This window comes from Erythranthe guttata, chromosome 4 (genome assembly GCF_056151865.1).
Source record: "Erythranthe guttata isolate IM_541 chromosome 4, IM_541, whole genome shotgun sequence".
Classification (NCBI taxonomy): domain Eukaryota; kingdom Viridiplantae; phylum Streptophyta; class Magnoliopsida; order Lamiales; family Phrymaceae; genus Erythranthe; species Erythranthe guttata.
The window spans coordinates 12348541-12373393 of record NC_142536.1 but is presented as its reverse complement, the minus strand read 5'-3'; the positions used below and the strand labels follow the sequence as shown (position 1 = coordinate 12373393).

Below are 24853 nucleotides of genomic sequence, written 5' to 3'. Positions count from 1 at the left end.
TTTTAGCAATTAATATTTTTCTGCCAAATTTAATTACTTTAATGTATTTTTATATTTTCTCTGCTTTTATTTATGAATTTTATTTTTATTAGTCGTTTGAATTTAAAATTTGAAATTTATATTTTGTCTATGTTAAATATTATAGTTTATATCAAGATATGTAATGTCCGCCAAATTTTTATAATTTACTAAAGTAAATCATGCTAAAAAAATATGTTTATTCATATATTCTAATCAAATTTAATTAACAATAATGTTTCAGAATTATACAAGGGTATATCAGGAAAATTACAGTATTCAGACATTACAGATATTCAGTTATCAAATGAACTTAATTATTCAGCATTCAGCAATCAGACACAGCTCTTACCCATTCTGATATTTATTCAGCATTCAGCATTAAGCACTTAATCCTATCAAACGGAGCCTTAATCGGACGGAAATAAATCAACCATTTTGAGATGAGAAAATACATAAAATTCCTTACGATTACGAAAAATGACATAAGAAATTACAAATGAGAAATCTCAGTCAAAATTTTCTCTAAAATATAATGTTTGTATCAGACACAACAAAATTTGAAATATAAAATTTTACAATTACCATGGTTTGGAAAAAGTTGAAGCCACGATCAAAATTAAACCATCGGGAAGAACCTCCATCAGAAAATCATGTTGTCGCCGCAATATGCATAGTCTTGGCAGTGGAGCAGTTTGCCATTTTTCTAGTCACGTTCAGTTGGTACTGAGAGTGCGGTAGTTGTTAAGTGTATATTTTTACACTTAATCGTACCTTTTTATTGGAGCTTTTGGTGTGTTTTTATTGATAATTGGTGTTTAAAATATTGATTTATTGTGTTTTAGGTACAAACTGAAGAATTGGATAGATAGGGGGTGAAAACTGCAATTTAGGAGAAAATATGGGCGAAAAGTGAAGAAGTCAAAAACCTGAAGAATAAGAGCCCAGACGGCCGTCTGAGAAATACACTTAAATCTCAGACGGCCGTCCGAATTTAAGCTGTTGAAGAATAAAGTCTCTGGAATTGAGACGGCCGTCCGGAATTATAGTTGAAAATCCAGACGGCCGTCCGAGAAGGTGTAGAAGCACAGTAAAGGAATTCTAACTACACAAGGAAACTACCTTCTTCTCCAAGTTATCCACCCTATTTATGACCAAGTCAAGCACACAATTGGGGATGAATCTTTTACGCAATTTCAAGAGCAAAGAAGCAATAACGAAGACGAAGAAGTCAAAGACTCCAAGCATAGATTTATCGTCTATGATTTATTTTACTTGCGTTTTTACTTTGATCATGAGTAGCTAATTTATTTATTTATAGGATTTTATTTTGAACCCTATGTGGGATTTATGAACCCAATTCTATGATTTTATGCAAGTTTTAATTCCATATTATTCTTCTACTTGTTTTCTTAAGTGCATGAACTTGATCACCTTATTTGCTTTTGTGTTATTGTTAATCGCATGAATCGGAAGATCGGTTTAATAATTAGAACCGTGGTAGAAGAGCCTTTGTGGTATTAACACAGGAATATAGTTAATCTCATAGGTAGCCATTATTGAGATTTGTGCTTAATGTTGTGTTCTAGAATTAATTGCGTAGAAATACAGTAATAGCATCTCAGGTTAATAATCCGAGTTAATTACTTGCATAATTGAAGGAATTGGGGGAGTAATAATCACATAGGGGGGGAGAATAAAATTCTAGGCTTGCTTTCGCTGATTAATTCTTTGTTTTTAATTTGTTTATTTCTTTTGTTCTTTTTAATTTGCTTTAATTAGTTTATTTTAATTTAATTTATTTTCTCTAAAGTCGACTGTGTAGGGTGGACTTGATAACAGTTGGTAGGATTTAGCATCTAGAATTAAATAGTTAAATATTCTCTGTGTGATCGATACTTGGACTTAAAAATCCACATTGTTACTTGTGCGATACGTGCCATTACGTGTAGGTATTACCACCAGCAGTAGTTTTCGGTCGTCCTCTGGCGGCGTCAACATAGAGCTCCAAATGAATCAAAGAGTGGCCGCCATTCCATATTATAAACAATTTTCATTTTTTTCTCATATCGAGAGAAAAAATGTGGTGAGCGATGGAGGAAAATAAAATTGGGGAAACATTTATATGTAAGTAAGACTATATATAAGGTTGCAACTGTCTTTTCATAAATAACAAAAATCATATAATAGAAATATTCGCGCCTGGAACTTTACTCCAATAAAAAATATCAGCAATGACTTTAAGCTACAAAAATTAGCTTTGATGGAGAACAAACTAATATTTTCATATTTATATGCAGAAAATGTTCCAATTGCAGTACGTGAAAATTGTTACTAATCCAAGAACTCTTAGTTAAAAATATGAGGGTCCATTTGGATGGACTTCATCCAAATGCACCCTAAAAAAACATAAATAACTTTGTTTAAAATCTAAAGAGATTTAAACAATCTTTGGATGTACCAATAATATATGGAAATACGTTTTTAGAGAATATATGGAAACAATTTACGGAAGGAAAAATGAAACATTTTGAAATATAGTAGCCATATTTAGTATGACCAAGTCGTTTTATTATACCTATAAAATCACACAACCAAACTTCATATTAGCAATGTATCTTTTATATTCACCATTCCAATTTCTATTCAATGAAATGGATTTTAATAATTATATTTATGATTATGTTCGAAAAATAATCTATATGCAATACGTAAGAAATTGTACTATTTAAAAAAGTGGTTGTTATAATTATGAAAAAAATATTAACAATCTAATAATGTATCACTAATACATGGAAACTCTTTATTTTGGCCAACCTTAAAAATAATTGAAAATATAGTAGCAACATTAATTATGGCCAAAATTCGTTATAAAATTTCAAAATCATAATTAAATATAGCGTATTTGAATAAAATATAGCCTTCATCTAGATTAAAGACAATGTCACTTGAATATATAAATAGGGCAAAAGGTGAAGTGTGTTGTTCATATCTTTTGTCAAACTCATTGAAGGAAGGAACAATTTTTATTTCAAGATTCAAAATTGCAACATGATTATTAGTTGCACTCTAATTTCAGGTATAGATTTGACATGTAACTAGTTTCATATATATGAGGTATACTAGAATAAATCCCCAAAAATCTCCATTTTCACTTTTAGTTACATAAAAATGTATAAATTAATTGGACATTCTCAACTACTTAACTCTGGTTGGGTACAAGAATTCTCAAGTCAACCCTTTTAACATGCTTAGTATACATTAAAATATTGTGTCATAATAAAAAGTCTATGATATATTATAATTTTACATATATAATACTTGAGATTCTACCAATGGTTTCACCATAATATTTCTTTCATGTAATATTAGTGTTACAAACCTTCACATCTAACATTCTCTTAATGCTTATTTTACTTATTGAATTGGTTGAATAGTGTAGGTTCATTTGGTGGCACTTTTTTTTTTTTTTTTTTTTTTTGGCCAAAAAGATTTTATTATTCCATTAAATATAGGCAAAAGGGGGCCTCGTTAAAACCTTGTGGGCCTAACACAAGGAAAAAGAGTACCCCTACATTTGGTGGCACTTGCTCGATAGATTTACACAAGGATCAAAATTGTGATGTAAATAGTCAATTTTCTTGCATTATTAGTTGTGTGTCTTCTGGTTATTCTAATTTGATAAATTCAGTTTGTAAATTTGAGAGTGACCATGTTAAGACCTATTGTACGTGCAATTATAATTGTTGAAGATAGATTAATAAATGAGCAATCCGCAATAAGAATGGGAATCCAGGTCATGGAACTATAACACAATGACCTTAATAAAAAGAATTATGAAACTTTATAATTTAATTTGGCGATCCAAATTATGTTGATTTCCTCTTTCTTTTTCACATTTATCTATTTAATTCGTCTTTTGAACTTTTATTGTTGCAATTAATTAATAGGACACATGAACTTACACTGTTATTATTAATTATAATTGTGCAAGACATGATAAAATAGTATTTTATTGTTAATTGCGAACCAACTACAATACGAGTACTATTAAATTATTAATTTAGATTAATGTTGGAACTAATACCTTAGAAACTACATATGTTGTTTAACATTTTTAAGTGAAGCTAAAGAAAAACATTGATCTCTAAAAAAGGAGGTATATATATATATATATATATATATATATTTGTATGTATATATGTGAGACTTGGAACAAATGAGAGTCACTCAATGAGCTCTGGTTTGTTTTCTTAAAAAAATAATTAGTTAAATAATGGAATATTTTTTTGATGTATGGTACATTTGATATTTTTTTTTCTAAATCGGCGCCTAATTATTTAAAAAAATGAGCTCTTATATTTATTTTTAGAAAATGTGTGTTGGGTCTCCTATAGCCGAAGTGCACTATTAGATTATCATACGATTTTGTAATCTTATTCCTAAATGTATATAGAAAAACTCTTATGACATGCAATATTTAGTTCTCTCCCCAGTAGTCATAAGTTAAATCTTGCGATAAAAAATAAGATTATTGCTGCATAAATTATTCTAAAGATACAATGCAAATAAGTCGTAGTTTTTGTTCCATATAATACAAAATATTGATGAGGTGGTGCATCATAATTAATATGTATTTCTTTCTTGTAATAATAAAATAATAGTGTAACACGTATTTAATTGGCTCAATTCCGATCTAGGTTGGTATTGATGATCTACTGCATGATTTGTAATATGTTTTATTATTTTCGACATGAATTGTTTCTTGTTTATTGGTCTTTTTTTTATTAGGCTTGTGTGTAAATGTGTTGTTTCTAGTGTTCTGTTGGTGAATATCCACAAACAAATAGATAATGGGTAAACAATACAACTACGTTTGGAGAAGAATGCAAATGTAATTTTCTAGTGTTTGCCATTTTGATCATAACCCACTCATATGAAGTCCAAATATCTACATTTTTTATGTTTTGAGTATGTCCAAACACAAAGCCTGTGTGGGTTACATTCAAGTTTTATGTCAAATACCGTGTGGAGAAGAAATTGTACATTTACGTGTATAGATACAGCTCTAGATGTCTCGCATTACCAAAGCAGCACCATTATAACTTTGTGAGGTACACCTTGTCTTACAATCCCATAACTTCCATTCCCACAAATTTATAAATATTTTCATATTGATCATCGTGTGACCAATATCTTGGTCCAAATCTCAAGCTCCTTTCACTAGAGTTCTTGGAAGAAAAAGTGTCATACGTCAAAGATGTGGGTATCAATTCTTTATTTGACAGAGAATCCATGTCTAAGTAACAATTGTATGCTTTGGCATCAACAATCAATGTTGCCTAATCTTCAAACTGCACTAGAGCGTTCGAATGTTCCGTAACCTTTCAATAATTAGAAACAAAATGATGTACAATTTTTTTTCGAGATAGTAAAAGAGGAAAACAAGACTAAGGTGGAGAAAGATTGCAACGAGGAAGAATAATCTCATCTACATGCTCTTCTTGCTCGAGTTAGAGCAACATGCATCCGACAAACACAACTTGAAATCGGACGAAAATAAATCGACCATTTTGAGTTGAGAAAACACATAAAATGCTTATTTCCGTGTAATATTAGTGTTTCAGAGCTTCACATCTAACATTCTCTTATTGTTGAATAATGGTGGTTCATTTGGTGGCACTTGCTCGATATATTTACATAAGGATCAAAATTGTGATGTAAATAGTCAATTTTATTGCATTATTAGTTGTGTGTCTCCTAGTTATTCTAATTTGATAAATACAGTTTGTAAATTTGAGAGTGACAATGCTAAGCTGCAATGTTTTCCTCAACAAACACACCTTATCTTGATTAGATTTTTCAACGAATCACTCTAGTTGATCCATGTGAATCTTTTCTTCCAAATCACCATGTAAGAAAGCTATTTTTACATCCACCTATTCCAATTAAGGATCAAACTAAGCTACTATTGCCAAAACAATTTTCATTGAGATATGTTTTACCACTGGTGAAAAGATTTAATTGAAATCTATCATTTTCACATGTGATAATCCTCTAGTAACCAATGTAGCCTTATAACTAGGCTTCTAAACCCCAGGGATTCCCTCTTTCTTACTAAAAAGCCACATGCAACTCACTGGCTTCTCCCCACTTGGTCTTTTAACCAAGACCCAAATTTCATTCTTCATTAATGAAGCTATCTCTTCCCTCATAGCTTCAATCCGCTTATGTATTTCCTTCCCCTTAATTGCTTCATGATAAGTGGTTGGCTCACCTTCTTCAATCTTAGAAGAAATGAGTGCAAAGGAAATCATATCAGCTTATCCAAACCTTGTAGGTGGTTTAATTTTCCTCCTGGTTCTATCTCTGGCCAAATGGTAATCTCTTAGATCATCCTCTGATTCAGAACTCTCACTGTCAGATTCTTCCTGAGCATCTGTTCCAACAGTTAACTCAAAACTAGTCTATTTTGAAAACTCCACTTCAATCTGAGCATCATCACTTGAATTACCTTGAGTAGATTGATATCCAATCATCCTTGTCATCTTTGATTCATCAAAAACTACATCCCTACTCACAATACATTTCCCTTGGCCAGGTTCCATACACCACAACTTAAACCCCTTAACTCCAGTTGGATAACCAATAAAGGCACATTTAAGGGTTCTAGCTTATATCCTTTAATATGCGCATAAAATAAATAACCAAACACCTTCAAATTACTAAAATTAGGAGACTTACCGTACCATTTCTCATAAAAAGTTTTGAACTCAATGGCTGTGAAGGGATTTCTGTTGATGAGATATGTAGTTGTTGCAACAGCTTTTCCCCAGAACTTCTTTGGCAAACCAGTACTAATGAACATGCACCTAACGCTCTCCAGAATGGTTCTATTCATTCTCTCAGATATTACATTTTGCTGAAGAGTATGTTCAACTGTCTTGGGCCTTGTGATGCCCCTAGTTTTGCAGAAATCATTGAATTCACCAAAAGCAAATTCAAAACCATTATTTGTAATCAAATGCTTCTATTCGCTTGCTGACTGATTCTCCACTTCCACTAGCCAATCTTGATATTAAAATGGTTCGTCCTTAGATTTCATAATAAAAGTCCACAACCTTATTGAGTAATCATCTATGATTGAAAGGAACTACTTGCCACCACCAAGAGTTTATGTTCTCGCTTGTCCCCATAAGTCACTGCGAGGATAATCTAAAGGGCCTTTTGTTGTGTGTGCTGTAGCAAAGCTGACAAGAACACACAACTCACAAAACTCCAGCTTGCCAACCTTGTCATTTCCCAACAACTTCTGATTTGACAATTCATGAAGACCTCTCTCACTGATATGGCCAGGTCTCAGATGCCAGAGCTTAGTCTTATCATCTTTGTGGTTCTCAATACTTGAGACACTACCAATGACAGTCTGCCTATACATATGGTAGATGCCATTTTGTTTGAATGCCTTCATAACAACCATAGATCCTTTAGACACTTTTAGAATGCCATTGACTCCATTGACAGTATGCCCATTCTTGTCTAAGACTGCAAGAGATATCAAGTTTCTCTTAACCTGAGGTACAAACCTCACTTCTAGTAAGACCCTCTCAATGCCATCAAACATTTTGATTCTTACATAACCAATTCCTTTCACGTTGCAGGCATCATTGTTTCCCAATAAGACCGGTCCTCTCTTACGGAGCTCAAGCGTTTTAAGCCAGTCTTTATTTGATGTCATGCAAAAGGAACACCCTGAATCCCATATACAGTCCTTCTTAACATCACCTTCAGTGACTGCAAGGACATCATAGAATTCAAAATCATCAGCTATAACACCACCTTCTCCGATCCATTGTTCTGTCTCTGACCTTGTGCTATCCTTTCTAGACAATCGTTCTTGAAATGGCCAGTTTTCTTGCACTTCCATTCACTCCTACCTAGTGGAACCCTTGTATCCTTTGCTTACTTTGATATGCTCTTTGGTTTCTTTTCCCTGAAGTCTCTCTTCTCAGAACTACCCCTCACATTGAGTCCCTCTCCAGATTCAGTAAGAGCTTTCCTTCAAGCTTCTTCTGCAATTCTTTTGCCTTGATTGTAGATTGCACTTCTTCTATAGAAATGGCTTGTTCTCTTCTATATACCGGTGCATCCTTGAAATGCTCATACGATTTTGGAATAGCATTGAATAACATCAAGGCTTTATCCTCATCCTTCAGCTTCACCTCAATATTCTCAAGGTCATCTAGAATCTTGTTTAACTCACCAATTTGCTCTGACATACGCTTTTCATCGGTCATCCTGAACGATTATAGTCTATGCTTCAAGTAGAGTCTATTTGTGAGAGACTTTTGTTAGAATAGTAGACCAAAAGCCTCGCTTTTATCTATAGGAACAATTTATTTTGAATAAAGTTTATTCATTTCATTCATTTGCGAGAATCAATGCATGTGTGTTTCAAGTACGTTTAATTAGATATTGATTAATTGTCAATTAATTAAACATACAAGTTTATTACTCTAATATTGTCTGAAATGGTGTGCTATGGCACATAGAAAGATCATTTTGAAAGTTTGTTTAGAATATAAATACTAAACGTTCACAATCTAAATGAAATTGGAATGACCATTAGTTAAAGATAGTAGCACAATGTGATTGGTCTTGATCACAGTAAACACATAATATAGTTTGTATTTATCGTTTTGACTTATTGTGCTAGCACACCCGACATGTGTTGAACATGACAAAGTAAAGTAATTGTTTCATCACTGATTAAATATGAAAATATATTATTTCTGTTTTACAAGAAATTACTTAACCTCTTAATTCCTAGATAATTAGCGTACACGTTTAATTCGTGATTTCTACTTTAATGTCACAATGGGAGAGATTCCTATTGAATCAAATGAGCCACAGTGCATTGGGTGGAGACACTAAGAATTAATAGGTGGAAATTAATTATCGTAAATAATTCGCATCTAAAATATGGGATTGGTTAATAGCCTTTGAGTAGCTTATGAGTTTTGTTTATGTCAGAAACTCGGCCGAGTGGATTTCGTATCTGACATACACAAAATAGTTAAGCGGGAAAGACTCAAGATAATATGTCAAGTTAATTTATTTTTCAGTTAGTAAATTAACTGGTGGTCATTTGATTATCTTAATGCGAGGAAAATTAAGTAATGATAATCGGGAGCTCCAAACATAATTTTGAGAATAAAATCAAGAGCCAATAATTATTTGGTAGTGGAACATAAATAATTTCTTAATATTTAATTAAATGAATTCTTTTTATAATTTAAATTTAATTAATTATTAAATTGCACGTATTGTATTTTATCCTTTAGTTTGAGAAAGTATAATTAAATCGAGTAAATAAGGTGAAGGATAATTGAAAAATTATTTGGCCAATTTTATCCTCTAATTTTCGGCCATACCAAGAGAGGGAGGAGAAGGAATTTTTCATTGGACTATTTTCCTATTTCAACATCTTTCTAGAATCTTTAGAGATAAGATGAAGGAAAGTTTGAGTCTTTTAGGAATCAAATTTTTGGCCCATGTGCTAGAGTTGGAAGAAGATTTGATTCTTCAATCCTTTTCCTAGTGAAACTGTTTGTAGACCCTTATATATATAGTACTTAGCTTCATGGAAGAGAAAAATGATTTGTTTCATAAACTAGTGTTCGTCGATTTTTGCAAGAAAAAATAAGTAAACATATTCTCTCTTATATTTCGTTATTTTCTTAGATTATAGAGTTAGATATTTTTCTAGGCACGATCCCAAAATCGTAGAAAACTAAACCCGGAATATACAATAGAAGATTAGGGGTTTTAAGCTCTCCAATTTTTGAGAATCTGGGAGTGGTGGGAGATCCTCGTTCGTGTGCCGAAGATAGTTTGGATCTGCTCTCCCAAACGTATGTCCATATATTGGATTTATTCCGATTTAACTAAATCAAATCTATGCATGCAAATTAAAAAAAAAAATCGGCTAATCTAGAATCTCATACGAATTTTTATTAGCTCCTCGCTTCACATCCCAACAACTTGGTCATGTACAGTTGTTGCAGCTTCAACCAAACAACTTGCGCAGAGGTTTCTCTAGCGACTTCTCTCTGAACTGTATCACCTAAGCTCAGAACGATTGAGTTGTGAGCTCTATCCATCAAGTCATTCTTCTCGTTTTCTGACAAGGAATCAAAAAACTCTTCGGCACCATTCAAAGCATCTATCAACCCTAGTTGCACCAACATGGCTCTCATCTTCATCCTCCAAAAACCAAAATAACTAGATCTAGAGAAATTCTCCACCTCAAACTTGGTTGATTCCATTTATGTGGCTTAGATCTTCCCACAGATGGCCCCAATCGTTGTGAATTTCAGGCACAAAACAATCAAACCAGGCAAGAAAACCAGACATTGCAGACTATATGAACTATTGCAATAGTTCATTCAACAGTTGCAGAAAACAAAGACAGTTTGCACAAATCAAAAGGAAAGCAATAAAATAGAGAACGAGACAAAGATTTATAGGTTGATATGTATTACCACAGACCTACGTCCACTTTGCAGAGAGAGAACTATTTCACTAGAATCAAGGGGTTACAATTACAAGATATGTGATCTAACACTCAAACTCACCACAGTTAATCACCTTACTGGTACAACTCTCACCAGTGCATACCTCACTATTTCTCTTATTTCCCAACCCCAATTCTTAGATTGAACCTTAGAGAATTCCCCCTTGACTCCTTAGCCTTCAAACCACGAGCTCTTCTTGCTTTTATATATAGCTAACCCTAGCTAAATGCAAGACTTGGTCCCCAAGCTTTCCATGTGAACCGGACAAGTGTCATTACCACAAAAGGTGGTCCTCGCCATCTTGTCTTCTAGTGTAAGAAATTTGATGCACTTTTGAATTCACCTTTCTTGTCTCCTAACTCATGATGTGGAAAAAACAATCCACATTGTGCATCTGGATATGAGTCATAGAATTACATAAAATTAGGGAAACATTTATACGTAAATAAGACTTTATATATAAGGGTACAACCGCCTTACTTAAATAAAATAAATCACATTAATATAAATATGTGGTCCCAGGACATCACTCAAATACAAAATATCCGCCAAGAATTTAAACTATATAAATTAGTTTTGAGGCGTAAGAAACTATTTTTCCATAATTATATATGGAAAAAAAATTGCAATATGTAAAAATTGTTACTATAAACAACTCTTAGTTATAAATCTAAAAAGATATAGACAACTTTGCTTTAAATCCAAAGAAACATAAACAAACTATGGATGTGGTACCCGTTTGTTTTTTTTTTTCTTTATACCAAAAACTGTATAAAGGTTTTATCTATTTAATGGCAGCGGAAACATTTTCTTTAAAAATGCGATAGGTGAATAAAAAAAATCATTCTACTTATGATTTGAAATCGCAAGTGTTATAAAGGAAAAGTGAGTTTAAAAAAACTTTTTTCAAAGTTCCGACCTCTCGATGGTTTGATACCACAGAAAATTCAATTTCGATCTTTTCATTTTATCGTTACCTATATTTCGAGAAACCATTTTCGGTAAAAGACAAGTTAAGCCGAAAAATATATTATATTGGTGGAATTGGTTCCCTGAGAATACAAGTACTACATAAAATAATCCTCAACATTGGTTACCAAAATCAGGTGGGAGTTCACCTACTTTAAATCTACTAATAGTAATAATAACTACCATAAGTAGGAAAAGAGTATGATAGTACATGCCAAAATTAACGTTAAGAATTTTCAAATAGCACTAAGTTATAGCGTTTTTTCAGTAGAAGTTATAATTTATTTAATATTTTCTTAATAGGCTACAAAAAACGCTATGATATTATTATTTTTGCGGGCAACCAAAAGTGTAAAAATAAACTGTAGCACCCCCCCGGGTCGGGCGATAAATCGAACCGGTTTATCGGAATACTTTATTTAGATAGCGGAAGCAAAATGATCTCTTTGAAAATTTTAAAAACTTTCGAGTAGGACCAAAATGTAATTAATAAAAATCTATTTTTAGGACATTTGAAAAATTTTGGAAACATTAAGAATTTCGAAAACTTCTTAGGGTTATTTTGGTCGTTTAAATTTTTCGTTTCGAAATAACTTTGGAAAGGGAGATTATTATTCGAGTACTACATTTATCTAACTATAGGTTTTATTTTCGATTCGAAAAGGAATATGAGTTTGAAGGCATTTGGTGAGTAAGGATTTTCGGGTGAGCAACATAATTACTAAAATAAGCGGACCAACTATAAAAAGAAGGCCCATACTAAAATAAGAGTTTAATTCCCGTGGCGAGGAAATACTAGAGTCTTAGAGAAACAAAAATACGGGAATTGTTTTTAGTTTACATCGCCAAAAGAAAACAAGTATAAATAATAATTTATAGACCCCTCGTACGATCGTCAAAAGCTCCGGCCAAGACTTCGATCCACTACTCGGTACATTCCGGCGAGGGATTACTTCTACTACCTGCAATCAAAGAAGTATCTATATGAGCTATTAAGCCCAGTAAGAAATCCGAATGGATAACGAGGTTTTAAAATATGTTTTTACGTAATTATATTAATATATACACATAAGCATCACATATTACCATTCGTCGGCAAACGAACACACACAAACACTTAATTTCATTTAAGCACATAAATCGACTCAAATACTGAAAATTACTAAATTACCCTTTTCGTGCAAATGCATGAATGAAAACATTTTCTGTTGTTCGGAGCATATTATTCTGAGCCCGTTCCTTTGGTGGAATCAATCCACCCCTTTATCTATAGTAACTATGGTTGGAATACCGGCCCCCCGTATCCCGACTTATCCAACCCAAGCATTCCATTAACCTTTCCTTTCGTAAAAAATAAATTTCTTTTTATGCATGACCATGTGACGAATGAGACTCTAATATGAAAATAACCACTTTACGACATCACAAATATCAATCAACGAATCTACGAACACAATACAATTATTCACATAAATATACACATATACACGGCAATCACACACATATTATACACACGCATATATATAACCACTTCAGCATAGCACATAATTCACAAAATTATTATAGCATCATATTATTCTAAATATCATAAATCACACACACAACAACACACATGCACGGCACACGCACATATACACATAAACATGCAGCCCCCAAAACACACTTAAAATAGTATTAAATTATCAAACCATGCACTTAAAGCACCAACATTTTTATCTTTTCATTAATGGGATTTCTCCCACTTTTATTCATTAAATGAATTAAAAACCTTAGAGACGCTTAACATAGTCGAGCTGCAGATTTTTAACCATAAATTCACATTCTCACAATTAATAATACTCAAGGCATAATAATTAAAACACAAAAGTTCCATTTATGACACATGCACAACCAACATTTCGAACTAATAGCAAATGACCTTTAAACATTCTCAAATTTAATTATAGACTTTCTAACCGACTAAATGAACAAATGCAAAAAATAATTTTGCAGTTTTCTCAAAAATCGAATTCATGAAAAATAAAATACTAAGCAAGTGATGTTTGGGCCAAAAAGTGATTTTTTCCAATAAGTACTAATTCCAAACTATGGCCAAATAGTAAATAACAAAGTTCCACTTACTCCTACTGAGATTTTGAAGGTGCAAACATTGTTCATGCTGAAATTTCGAGAAATTGCATATTAGCCCTAAAGATTCATAGATCTACACATGCAACCCCAAAAATCTTGAAAACTCACTGTCTTTTTCCAAAATTCCCAAAATTTGAAATATTAATTCTTTAACCACAAAATACTTAGATTCACAGATTATAACATGGATTAGACATGCAAGAACACAAATATCAAGATTAGCACAAGATTTCGGATTTTTCACAAAAAAGCCCTAATTTTCGAAAAGTGAGGAAATCTTTTAAGTTGTTTTGAAAATTATTTTCCATACTATGATACCATTTAATTGCAGCAAGAAATTCGAGATTTCTTACCTAACAAAAGAGTGTTGGCCGAAGAAAAACCTTCAAAAGAAAAGAGGGTTTTTTTAGAGGAAGAAAAGAAGGAAGACGAAAATGAATATACAATGTTACCTCCTTCAAGAAGTGGCTTCAAAATTGAACCAAGTTAGTTGAAGGGAGAAGGTAAGATCTTTGATAACAAGTTGGGAGGAGTTTTGATCTCCCGTAAGAGGGCAAGTGTTTTTGATGGTGTTCTTGGCATACTCAAGGGTGAAACTTTTATAGGGAATTTGCATCTTAAATTTCTCTATTTTTCTTGAGGAAAAAATGAGGTGGTGGCCGATGGAGGTGGTGGTGCTTCGGTGGTGATGGTGAAGGAGAGACAAGTGTGGAGTGAGGTGGAGAGAGAAGAAGAAGGAAGGGTGTCTCTTGAGATTATTAATCCACATTGAGTGTTGGATTAGTGTAAATCATCACATTTGGCCAAGTGTACAAGCATGCTTCCTTTTTTAATTTTATTTTCTAAAAAAAATTCACTAATCTCTCTCATACACACAAAAACCGAACACACACACACACACACACACACACACACACACACACATATATATATATATATATATATATATATATATATATATATATATATATATATATATATATATATATATATATATATATATATATATATATATATATATATATATATATATATATATATATATATATATATATATATATACACACGTGTATATGCATGTATTATGCATGTAATTATACTTATGATGAAATCACATAAATTAATTAATTATAACACATAGATTAATGTATTCACGTAAGTCACATAAATTAATCTAGCACATAATTATAGAAATAAAGTTGGCACATAATTATTCAATAAATAAATTTCTAGCACATAAGTCACATAATCACATAATCTAATCGACATATAATGATTATTAATCTAAGCAAATATAGCACTTAAAGCCATTAAGTTAGTAATGTAAATAAATTCCTAGTGAGAATTTTCGGGTTATGGAATTTCGGTTAAGGATTAGGGTTTCGAAAATGTGGGGTGTTACAAAAACGCTATTAGAAATACAAAAACTCTATCGGGCTTTTTTTAAATTAATTTTTATCTTCCCGGCATTCTAAAATTAATAGGTTTGGCCTCTTAGAAAAAAATTACACACGTCTAGTTCACGCCCATCATTCATTCGTCTCATCTCTGGGAAATTACCTACTCCGATTCATAAAACTGTGAGTTATGTTTTTTTAAACCCAATTTGTTGTCGGGCGTCATAAAATTATTTAGGTTGAGAGACATAAATCTTTGCTCCAATTTTAAATCTCAGACCTCGTCTTGTTTATTTGCACCGTTTTTCACGATAAAAGGTATATCTTTCTCTCTTCTTCTCAATATATTATTATTTTATCTTTATTTCAAAGCCGTAATTCCACTCAATGGTTTTCTCTTGCTTTTGATTGCGGGTGTTCTTCCACAGCCGAAGATCTATACACTTTGGAGGGCTAATTAATTGTGAATAGCACTGGATCCGATTTTTATTTCGTTCAGTGAGAATAAAGGGTACTACTCAAACCTTTACTCAATTATAATTTGTTTGTGAACGTTATGATTTTTTGTTGAAAGCCCAGGTTTTATTAGGAATAAATTTTTTTGTATCATTAATTTTATCATTTATTGTATTGTTTCTTGTACTGATAAGTATATGCAAATTATGATAATTATTATTATTTTTTCTTGTTATATTAACTCTGTTATAGGATTTAAAACAAAGAAAAATAATATAAATTGTGCTCCTATCATTTAGTGTTTGGCAGAATTCTATTTTTGTTGGTTTATTTTGATATTTGCCTTCGTGTGGTTTCTTTGTGAGACGAGGGTTCATCATGGATATTCATTGCATGTGTGACTACAATAACATAAGCTATGATTGATCTTTTACAAGTTCTTTAATGGATATTTGTTCTTTCGTATAACTCGTAAGTAGTTATATATTTGATAAATAGAATTTGCTTATTTAAGTGGTACATCAAATATGCTGGAACATTTTTTTTTACTACGATGATACTTATGATCATTTTTTTTTAAATATAGAGGTTTGGAACATTAGTCTTTTTCTTTCCTTGTGTGTTTTGGTCTTAGAGTTGATCCTCTGATTATGAGAAATGAGCATGGAATTTTGTGAATACAATTGTAACGAACTTTAGGAATCCCGAGATAATTTTATGCCCGTGCATAGATTGTCGTAATGTTAATCATCAATATATCACTATATTGGTACTATTGTTGGACATCTCGTTACAAGAGGAATGGATGCTAAATACAAACAAAGAAAAGATTGGTATGAACACGGGGATGTAATAACTACTGAAGATAAAAATAAAGAAATAATTAATGATGAGGCATATAATTTGTATAGAGCTGCCCATTCTTTAAATGAAGATTATATAACGCCTAATCAACTTGTTAGCGAAGATGGGGCTGAGCCTATAGGAGACAATGGAGCTGATGATTTTACAGCAAAATTGGAAGCTGCAGCAACACCTTTATACCCTAACTGCTCAAGTTATAACAAGCTATCAGGTAACGTAGCTTTACTTCAGCTTAAAACTCGAAGTAGGCGGTCTGATAAGAGTTTCGATGAACTACTTAATATTCTAGGAGATATGCTTCCTGAGAATAATGTTCTTGAGAAGTCATTGTACTCATTGAAGAAATTTCTCAAAACATTTGAGATTGGTTATGAAAAAATTCATGCTTGTGTGAATGATTATTGTTTATTTAAAAACGAGTACAAGGACTTGGATAACTGTCCGAAATGTGGTGTTTCGAGATGGAAGATTAACAAAAGGACTGAAGAGACAAGAAAAGGGATTCCAGTTAAAATTTTGAGATATTTTCCTATTATTTCCAGATTCAAAAGGATGTTCAGGTCTGAACAAATGGCTAAATCTCTAAGGTGGCATTTTAGTAATAAAAGTAGTGATGGAAAAATGCATCACCCTGTTGATTCTGTAACATGGGACTTGGTAAATGATAAGTGGAAACCGTTTGCAGCTGATCCAAGAGATCTTAGACTTGGTTTGTCTACTGATGGTTTCAATCCCTTTTCGATGTTAAGCTCCAGATACAGTTGTTGGCCAGTAATGTTGGTTACATACAACTTGCCCCCGACACTATGCATGAATAAAGAGAATATAATGCTGACACGACTTATTCCAGGCCCAAAGCAGCCTGGTAATGACGAGTTAATAGCACCAAACCCCCCGTGTTATTTTTAATTGCCAAAAACCCCCCATGTGTTATAAAAATAAGCAAAGATCCCCTTTTATGTTCTGTTTGGTATAGAAAATCGCCCCTTATTCGCCATTTGACTGTTGACTTAGCTAAAATGACTGTAATACCCCTAATACATAAAACACAAATATGCCCAAAACACCAATTTGTTTTTAATTTACATAAATAAATTTGAATTCATTAATTAAATACCTTCTTCTTCCAACCATCTCTTCCATCGCCCCAAATGTATCTCGCAAGTTCGTTATCGGTAAAACACCGACTCAATCGTCGGAGAACAAAATGGTGCCCTCGCCGGAGCAATCAAACTCCAACAGTGTCGTTCGAGATTTTCCCATTCAGTATTGTACCCCACCCTGACCTTCTCTTCCCAATCAATTATCTTTTGTGTGTCACCATCTTCACCGAGGTCAACCCATTTGGAGCAGAATATCGTAAGAAGAGGAGCAGAATATCGTGAGAAGAAAAGAGTGTATCGGGATGGTGTGCTGCAAGGGAAAAAAAAGGTTTTCTGGGTAAAATTTTTGAAAATTTCAGTTGGAATTTTCGTTCTGAAATTTCAGGAAAAAGCTTAAAGCTCAGCTTTCAAATTTCCAGCCCTTCCCTTAATTTGGTTTGATGTAGAAAAGAGCTTCAAGCTTTGAATGTTGGTTGGTTTTTTGCTGGAGAAAAACATGAAGAGGGAGTGATCTGTCTAAGAAGAAATTCCGCCGGAAAAAAAACTGTCGGAAAAGCGTGCGGAAAAATGTATCATTTGGTCAATTTCCGGGTAAGGGGCGCCATCGTGGCAGCATTTGTGTGGGTTGTGCGTGAAAATGGTGGAGAGTTTAAACGGGAATGAGTTAATTTGGGGAGAGGGCGTTTTGAAATCGCGAAGGACTGAATTGATAATTCTGAAACTTTCATTTTGGTGTAATGAAAATTTTGGGGTTAATATGTAATTTCAATTTTTTGATTTTAAGAGTATTAAGGTCTTTTCAAGTTAGAACATGCACCCCCAGCCGCATAATCCGCGCGTGCAGAACACGATAAGCCATTAGGGATCTTATTGTCTTTGACTAACTTTTATAGCGGGGTCCGTGCTAATTTTTTTAACACAAGGGGTTTTTCAGCAATTAGAGTTTACACAAGGGTGGTTTTTGAAAAAAAAAAAAAAACCTGGTAATGACATAGATGTGTACATGCAGCCACTCATAGAAGATTTACAACTATTGCGACACAATTGAGTTCAAGCTTGTGATGCATTTAGTAACAGTATTTTGAACCTTAGAGCATTTTTTTTGTGGACCATAAGTGATTTTCTAGCATACGGTAATCTTTCTGAATGTTGTACAAAGGGTAAAAAAGCATGCCCTCTTTGTGGAAAATGTACAGATCACAAATGGTTATCAAATAATATAAAATTTGCATACATGGGTCATCGAAAATATCTGCCACCTGCACATTCATATCGTGAAAAAAAGGCTTGGTTTGATAATAATGTGGGGCATGGCAGAAAACCAAGAATCATGATAGGTCGAAATATATGTGTTGTTCTTAGAAATTTTTCTAATGATTCTGGAAAAGGAAAAAATGTCAAGACAAAAAAAACTGAGATTACTAAGGATGATGGTGATGGTGACGGTGAGGACAATGATGATGCGGATAATGAAGATACTGACCACGTGTAGCTGATACAGAGAAAATTGCAGTCCTAGAGGAAGAGGTCATTGAAACTTTATGCATGCTTGAAAGATATTTTCCACCCTCAGTTTTTGATATCATGATCCATTAACAGTTCATCTAGGACGAGAAGCTCGATTATGCGGACCAGTACAATTTTGATGGATGTATCCATTTGAGAGGTAATAATTATTCTCTCTGATTCTAGTACAAGCATTGTATACACTATCTTACAAATAATTTCTTGTTAAGATATATGAAAATACTTAAAGACTACGTAAGGAATCATGCACGACCAGAGGGATGTATAGCTGAATCATATCTTGCAAAGGAGTGTATGAGATTATGTAGTGATTTTCTACAAACATCAATAAGAGTGGAAGAAAAAGAAATTCGTAATAATGATCATCCTAGTGAAGTAATACTCGAATGCCGTCCAATTTCTCGAGCAACATCAGTCACACTAAGTGATAGGGAGAAAAGAATTGCACATCTTGCTGTACTAATGAATACATATGTGGTGGATTCATATCTAGAGTAAGTAAATTTTAATTTTAATCTTGTACAATATAAAGTTTTCGAGTAATTAATATATGTTTCAATAGCATGCATTTGACGGAGTTAAAAGAATCAAACATTCGTCTAAGAAAAGATGTAACATTGCTTTGGAATAGGCATACTGACAAATTTGCAGAATGGATAAAAGATAAGGTAAAATGAAAATTGTCAATTTGTAAATTTATTTCACTTAATTATTTGGTACTTATATATATATATATATATATATATATATATATATATATATATATATATATATATATATATATATATATATATTAAATATTTTATTCTTAAACAAATTTCTATTACTTCAAATAATCACTCAGATACATTGAAATGGATTGCATATGGTCCACGGTAAAATATGTTGTCTTATACTGGATATATTATGAATGGGAAGCGATTTCACATAAAAGATGTTCATCGAGAAACCCAAAATAATGAGTTGATTTATGAGGCTACTAGCATGTGTAGGGCTAGCACAAAAGATATTTCGCAAGTCCCTGATTTGGTCACATATTATGGGATATTGACGGATATAATATTGCTAGACTATCACATATTTTATGTTCCATTATTTATGTGTAATTGGGCGGTCAAAGGTAATGGTGTTAAAGCTGAAGATGGATTTATCCTTGTAAACCTTCACCAAAATCAAACATCATTTGCAAGAGATCTATATATCCTAGCATCTTAAGCAAACAAGTATTTTATGCAAGAGAATCTGATTCTTCTAATTGGTACGCTGTGTTAAGGGCACCATTAAGAGGCTTCCATGACCTAGAAGCAAGTGATGTAGGTGATGAAGATACATATATTGCTTCAGTGCCATTAGCAACAGACATTGATACCAATGAGTCCAATAATGAAGTTAGACATATTAGGGAAGATTGTGAGAGTATACTTGTATAGCTTGTTATTTAGTTATTACTAAACCAACTTTCTTTTTATCTTTCTTTTGCTTATTGTACATATTTTTACTGCAAAAACGATGCTACTACTTTAACGTTGACTTACGCAAGTTGTTGAGTATTCTTTTTATTTTATATGTTTTCATGTTAACTATGTTTTTTTGTTTTTAGGCTTGATTTATGTTATTTTCATTGGTTAAAAAGATATGTTATGAAGTAATATAAAATAAGAAGTGAGTAGTTATTATTGGATCAGTTGGTTGGATCATGTGCATGGGGAAATTGTTTACATACTTATGAGCATGGTAGGTTACTGTATTAGATTGTTTTTGTGTATCTAACAATATTACTTGTTCATTAATAGTTATACATTTACTATTGTTAAATAGGTAACCCAAAATGGTTGTTGCTGGCAAGAACATGTCTTCTAACAAAAGAAAGTGTACTGGGAGAATGAAGCAGATTCCTAATTTTTCTAATACTAGAGGTAGCGACGTACAAGTCAACCTAGAGACATGTGGAGATACATCAATCCCCGGCGAAGATAATCATGGTCCTCATGACAAAACATACTCAAATTTCATTAAAAAATGGAACCAAGAAAATGCATCAACATCACTCGGTTCACCAGATTCAATAACAGACATGACACACTCTAAAAAAACTAGGGGTCCCACCAAAATGAAAGATATTGCTACAGACCTTGTGAGTCATGTACATGTTGACTTTACCCATATCTTATTAAATATGTTAATATGTTTTTTCATTGATGTCTATCTTTTATTCTTAAAGAAAAAGAATAGTGATGTCCATTCTTCTGTGTTAAGAGTTAATGTTTGGATTAGATCACGTACCAGAAAAAATAGTGAACCAGTGAACACAACAGTTTTGGAAACTATAGTAAGACAATCATTTTATACTACATACTTCTAAGAAAAATTGTGATTTTAATTTAAATTTTCTTAATAATCGATATAATATATACATGATTGCAAATATGAGAAGATCAACAAATTTGAAGTTGATTCACCATCCTCATCAACAACTAATGTGAGAGAACACTCCCTTACCAAAGTTTTAGGACAAGATAAATGTGGATGGTTGAGAGGAATGGGAAGAGAGATGACCATGAGCAAAATGACACTATTTCAAACCAAGGGCAATTATGTGGCAAAGATGGAAGACAGAATAAAATATTTGGAGAACATAGTCAATTCGGTTGTGAAAGATAAAGCAAGTTACTGTTACCTATAGTAAACTTTACAATATTCTTTTATTTTACTTATTTATTTACAAAACCTAAAATTGTTTTATTAGATTCAATAAAGTGCAAACATGGTGAAAATACCTTTGAATGTAAGTCTGTTTTTAAATTTAATTATTGTTCATGTGATTGTATTACTCAATATTTTATTTTTTGTTATTAATTTTACGCTATAGGTATGTCATATTTCCTTACACATTCATTTCTTATGAGAGTGTTCTTAGTTTGGTTATGTTCTATTCTAGCTAATACATGTAAGATTTGAATTATGTTTGTTTAAATTGCCAGTCGTATACTTAAGCTCATGGTTCTTAATTTGTTTCTTAATTTATCACTGGATAAATGAAACCATATGTTGGGCGACTATATGTTGTTTGTCAGTTACTTACATTAAGCTTCTAACTTTGTGCATTAAATAGTTAAAATAGGGTTGATTCTGTTTTTCATTTATATATGCATAATGTTAATTTTTGTCAAGAATTTTTGACTGCCACATTCATTCTTTTTTCATCTTTATTTATTTTCTTTTCTCTAGCATCTTGCCTTCCATGTTTATATATTCTGTAATTATTATAAGGTGCAAATAGAGCATTGACTAATTTGTTTGTATACTTTGGAGAATGTCTTTCATGTTATCCTCACAACTATTACAGGTTGTTGACACCGAGTCAATAAATAATTGCAAATTATTAGATTGGACTGGAACTGAAGATATTGTTGCTGAAGGACGTTTGATATCAGATGATCCAAAAGAGTTTGTCAATCATATTTCTTTAGGACCTAATGCATAGAAAGTTTTGGTTGGTACCCAAAAACACCAGATATTTTTGTATGGCGGCCTACATCTACAATGACTTGCATTAATCAAGCTCAAGGTGAAACAATTGCTTGGCCTGATGATCGAGTTATTTTACAAATGGAGCAACATTCTGAGAGACATGACAACATATTCCTTCAGTAAGATAACAATTTTCATTTATTATATCTTTGAATAATGTAATTCAAAATTAATTTGTTAGTTTAACAAGTATAAGTTGTGTAATATAAATTTCTTGTTGATAGATTAATTCGAGGACCAAATGCATTTTGTTCGACTGGAGTGGAAAAAATGAAATAGTTGCCGAAGGTTTTCAGTATTCGAGTGATCCAAATGCATTGGTCAACAATATCCCTCTTGGACCCAATGCTATGATATTTGGTATAGAAATTTCAAGAATTCCTAAAGCTTTTTTATGGCGTCCTACATCTAATTTGATATTCATTGAGGATGCAGTTAATTCTACCATAGCTTGGCCTGCCGATAAAGTATTCTTGGATAAGTCACCTGAAAGTCAAGAAGACAATAATATTTCATCTCCTCTCGTAAATTTATATTTATATACATTATCAATTATTAATTATTTAAAATTTATCCTCTGTTTTTAATATTTTCATATTTGATTTTTCAGAGTGTGAACAGTAACAATTTGAACAAAAAGTGCAAGTTATTAGATGTTAGAATCTGGTCAAGTAGTTGTAGAAGGGCGATGGTCATCAAGTGATCCAAATGAGTTAGTTCATTTTGTTTCTTTGGGTCCTAATGATGTGAGAATTTGGGTAGATACTGTAAAAGTTCCAATTGCATCTCTTTGGAGAAGTACATCTGAGATGGAATTTATTGAAGATGCTATCCGTACTACAGTAGCATGGCCAACAAACAAAGTCATTATGATTTAGAGCTCGGTAAGCAAAGTGACATAAAAATCAGTTGTATTCATCTTCTAATATATTATAGTCGTTCTTGTTTATATCTCAAGTCATTTAATTATTTTTGCTCTTTTTGTAATTTTGTTCTTTGTTAACAGGTGAAGGATGGCATGGATATCAATTATGAATTAGAACACAAAGAGTTGATGCAGTCATGAATTATCCCTTTTACCTAACACCGATTTTTCGTTGAGACATTGTCGCATACATCTTTTTTTCTTCTTCTTTTTCTAATATGAACGCTAGAAGATAGCTAGTTTGTTTTGTTTCTTACATTTCGTTCAGGTGTTGCTAATGACATTTTTTTATTTCAACCACTTGATATTCCAGAATAGTGTGACTCTTTTGATTTTATATTAATAATAAATGTTCGTTGAAATTGTCTTTTACATAGGTTATAGAAGACCTGCCACATTAATGTGAATTTGAGTATATAGCTACATGAAAAGGCTCCTAAATGTATTTGTAATGTACAAAGTTTAAAAATGCTATAGAAAGCCCAGCCAATTGTATGTATAAAACGCTATTGTAAGGAAATAATAGCATTTTCATAGTGCGATGTAAAGACTAACAATAGCACATAATAAATGCTATTGCATATATGTATATTTGATAGCATAATATCACCGCAATTATATTCCTATGATAGCGTTCAAGGAAAGATATAGAAACCTCTACTACAGCGAGCATGAAACGCTATTGTAGTTTAACATATAATAGCGTGTAACAAATGCTATGAAAAAGTCTCGACCTAAGATAGCCCGGCCAGAGACAGCGTTTATATAAATGCTATCAAAGCCTGTAATAGCGTTTTCTAAACGCTATGAATAACTATTTCTGATGTAGTGAATGAAACCATTATAACAATAGTAAGGATGCTTAAATACACATCGGTTTCACTGACCCAATCATTCGACTTCCCCGAATCGGCTCCAATACTACTCGTCTTCGTCGGTACTCGAATTACCTACATCAAGAAACACATTACAAATAATCTTGTTCTTGATTTTTTTAGCCGCATATCTTATTACTCATATATCATACACCATGGATCGTAAACTTCCTCGACCCGAAGAAAGTACACTTACAACCACGTAGGTCGATATATGTGTACACACAGATACATATATTCATATATAACATATAGAGATTATAAATAAACCATGGGACAAGTACTTTCTTCGACTGCGTATGTTTGCAAAAACCGTGGATCGAAGTTTCCTTAAGATCACATAGGTCTAGTATATACATATATAACAATCAAATCATCATTTTACTCTTTATATATGTCGGTCATCAACTCGATCATTCAATCACATATTCGCATAAACCAAAAATTAAACATTTAAACATTCAATTTCACAATTAATCCT

General features: G+C 32.4%; 1 protein-coding gene across 1 annotated transcript; it reads left to right on the top strand.

Annotated features, from left to right (window-relative positions):
• The first annotated feature begins 16315 nt into the window (after nt 1–16315).
• Nucleotides 16316–17366, top strand: LOC148771149 (uncharacterized). The gene has a single exon (XM_088817660.1). The coding sequence runs from the start codon at nt 16349–16351 to the stop codon at nt 17318–17320; it is 972 nt and encodes a 323-aa protein (XP_088673786.1). The 5' UTR covers nt 16316–16348; the 3' UTR covers nt 17321–17366.
• The last annotated feature ends 7487 nt before the right edge of the window (nt 17367–24853 follow it).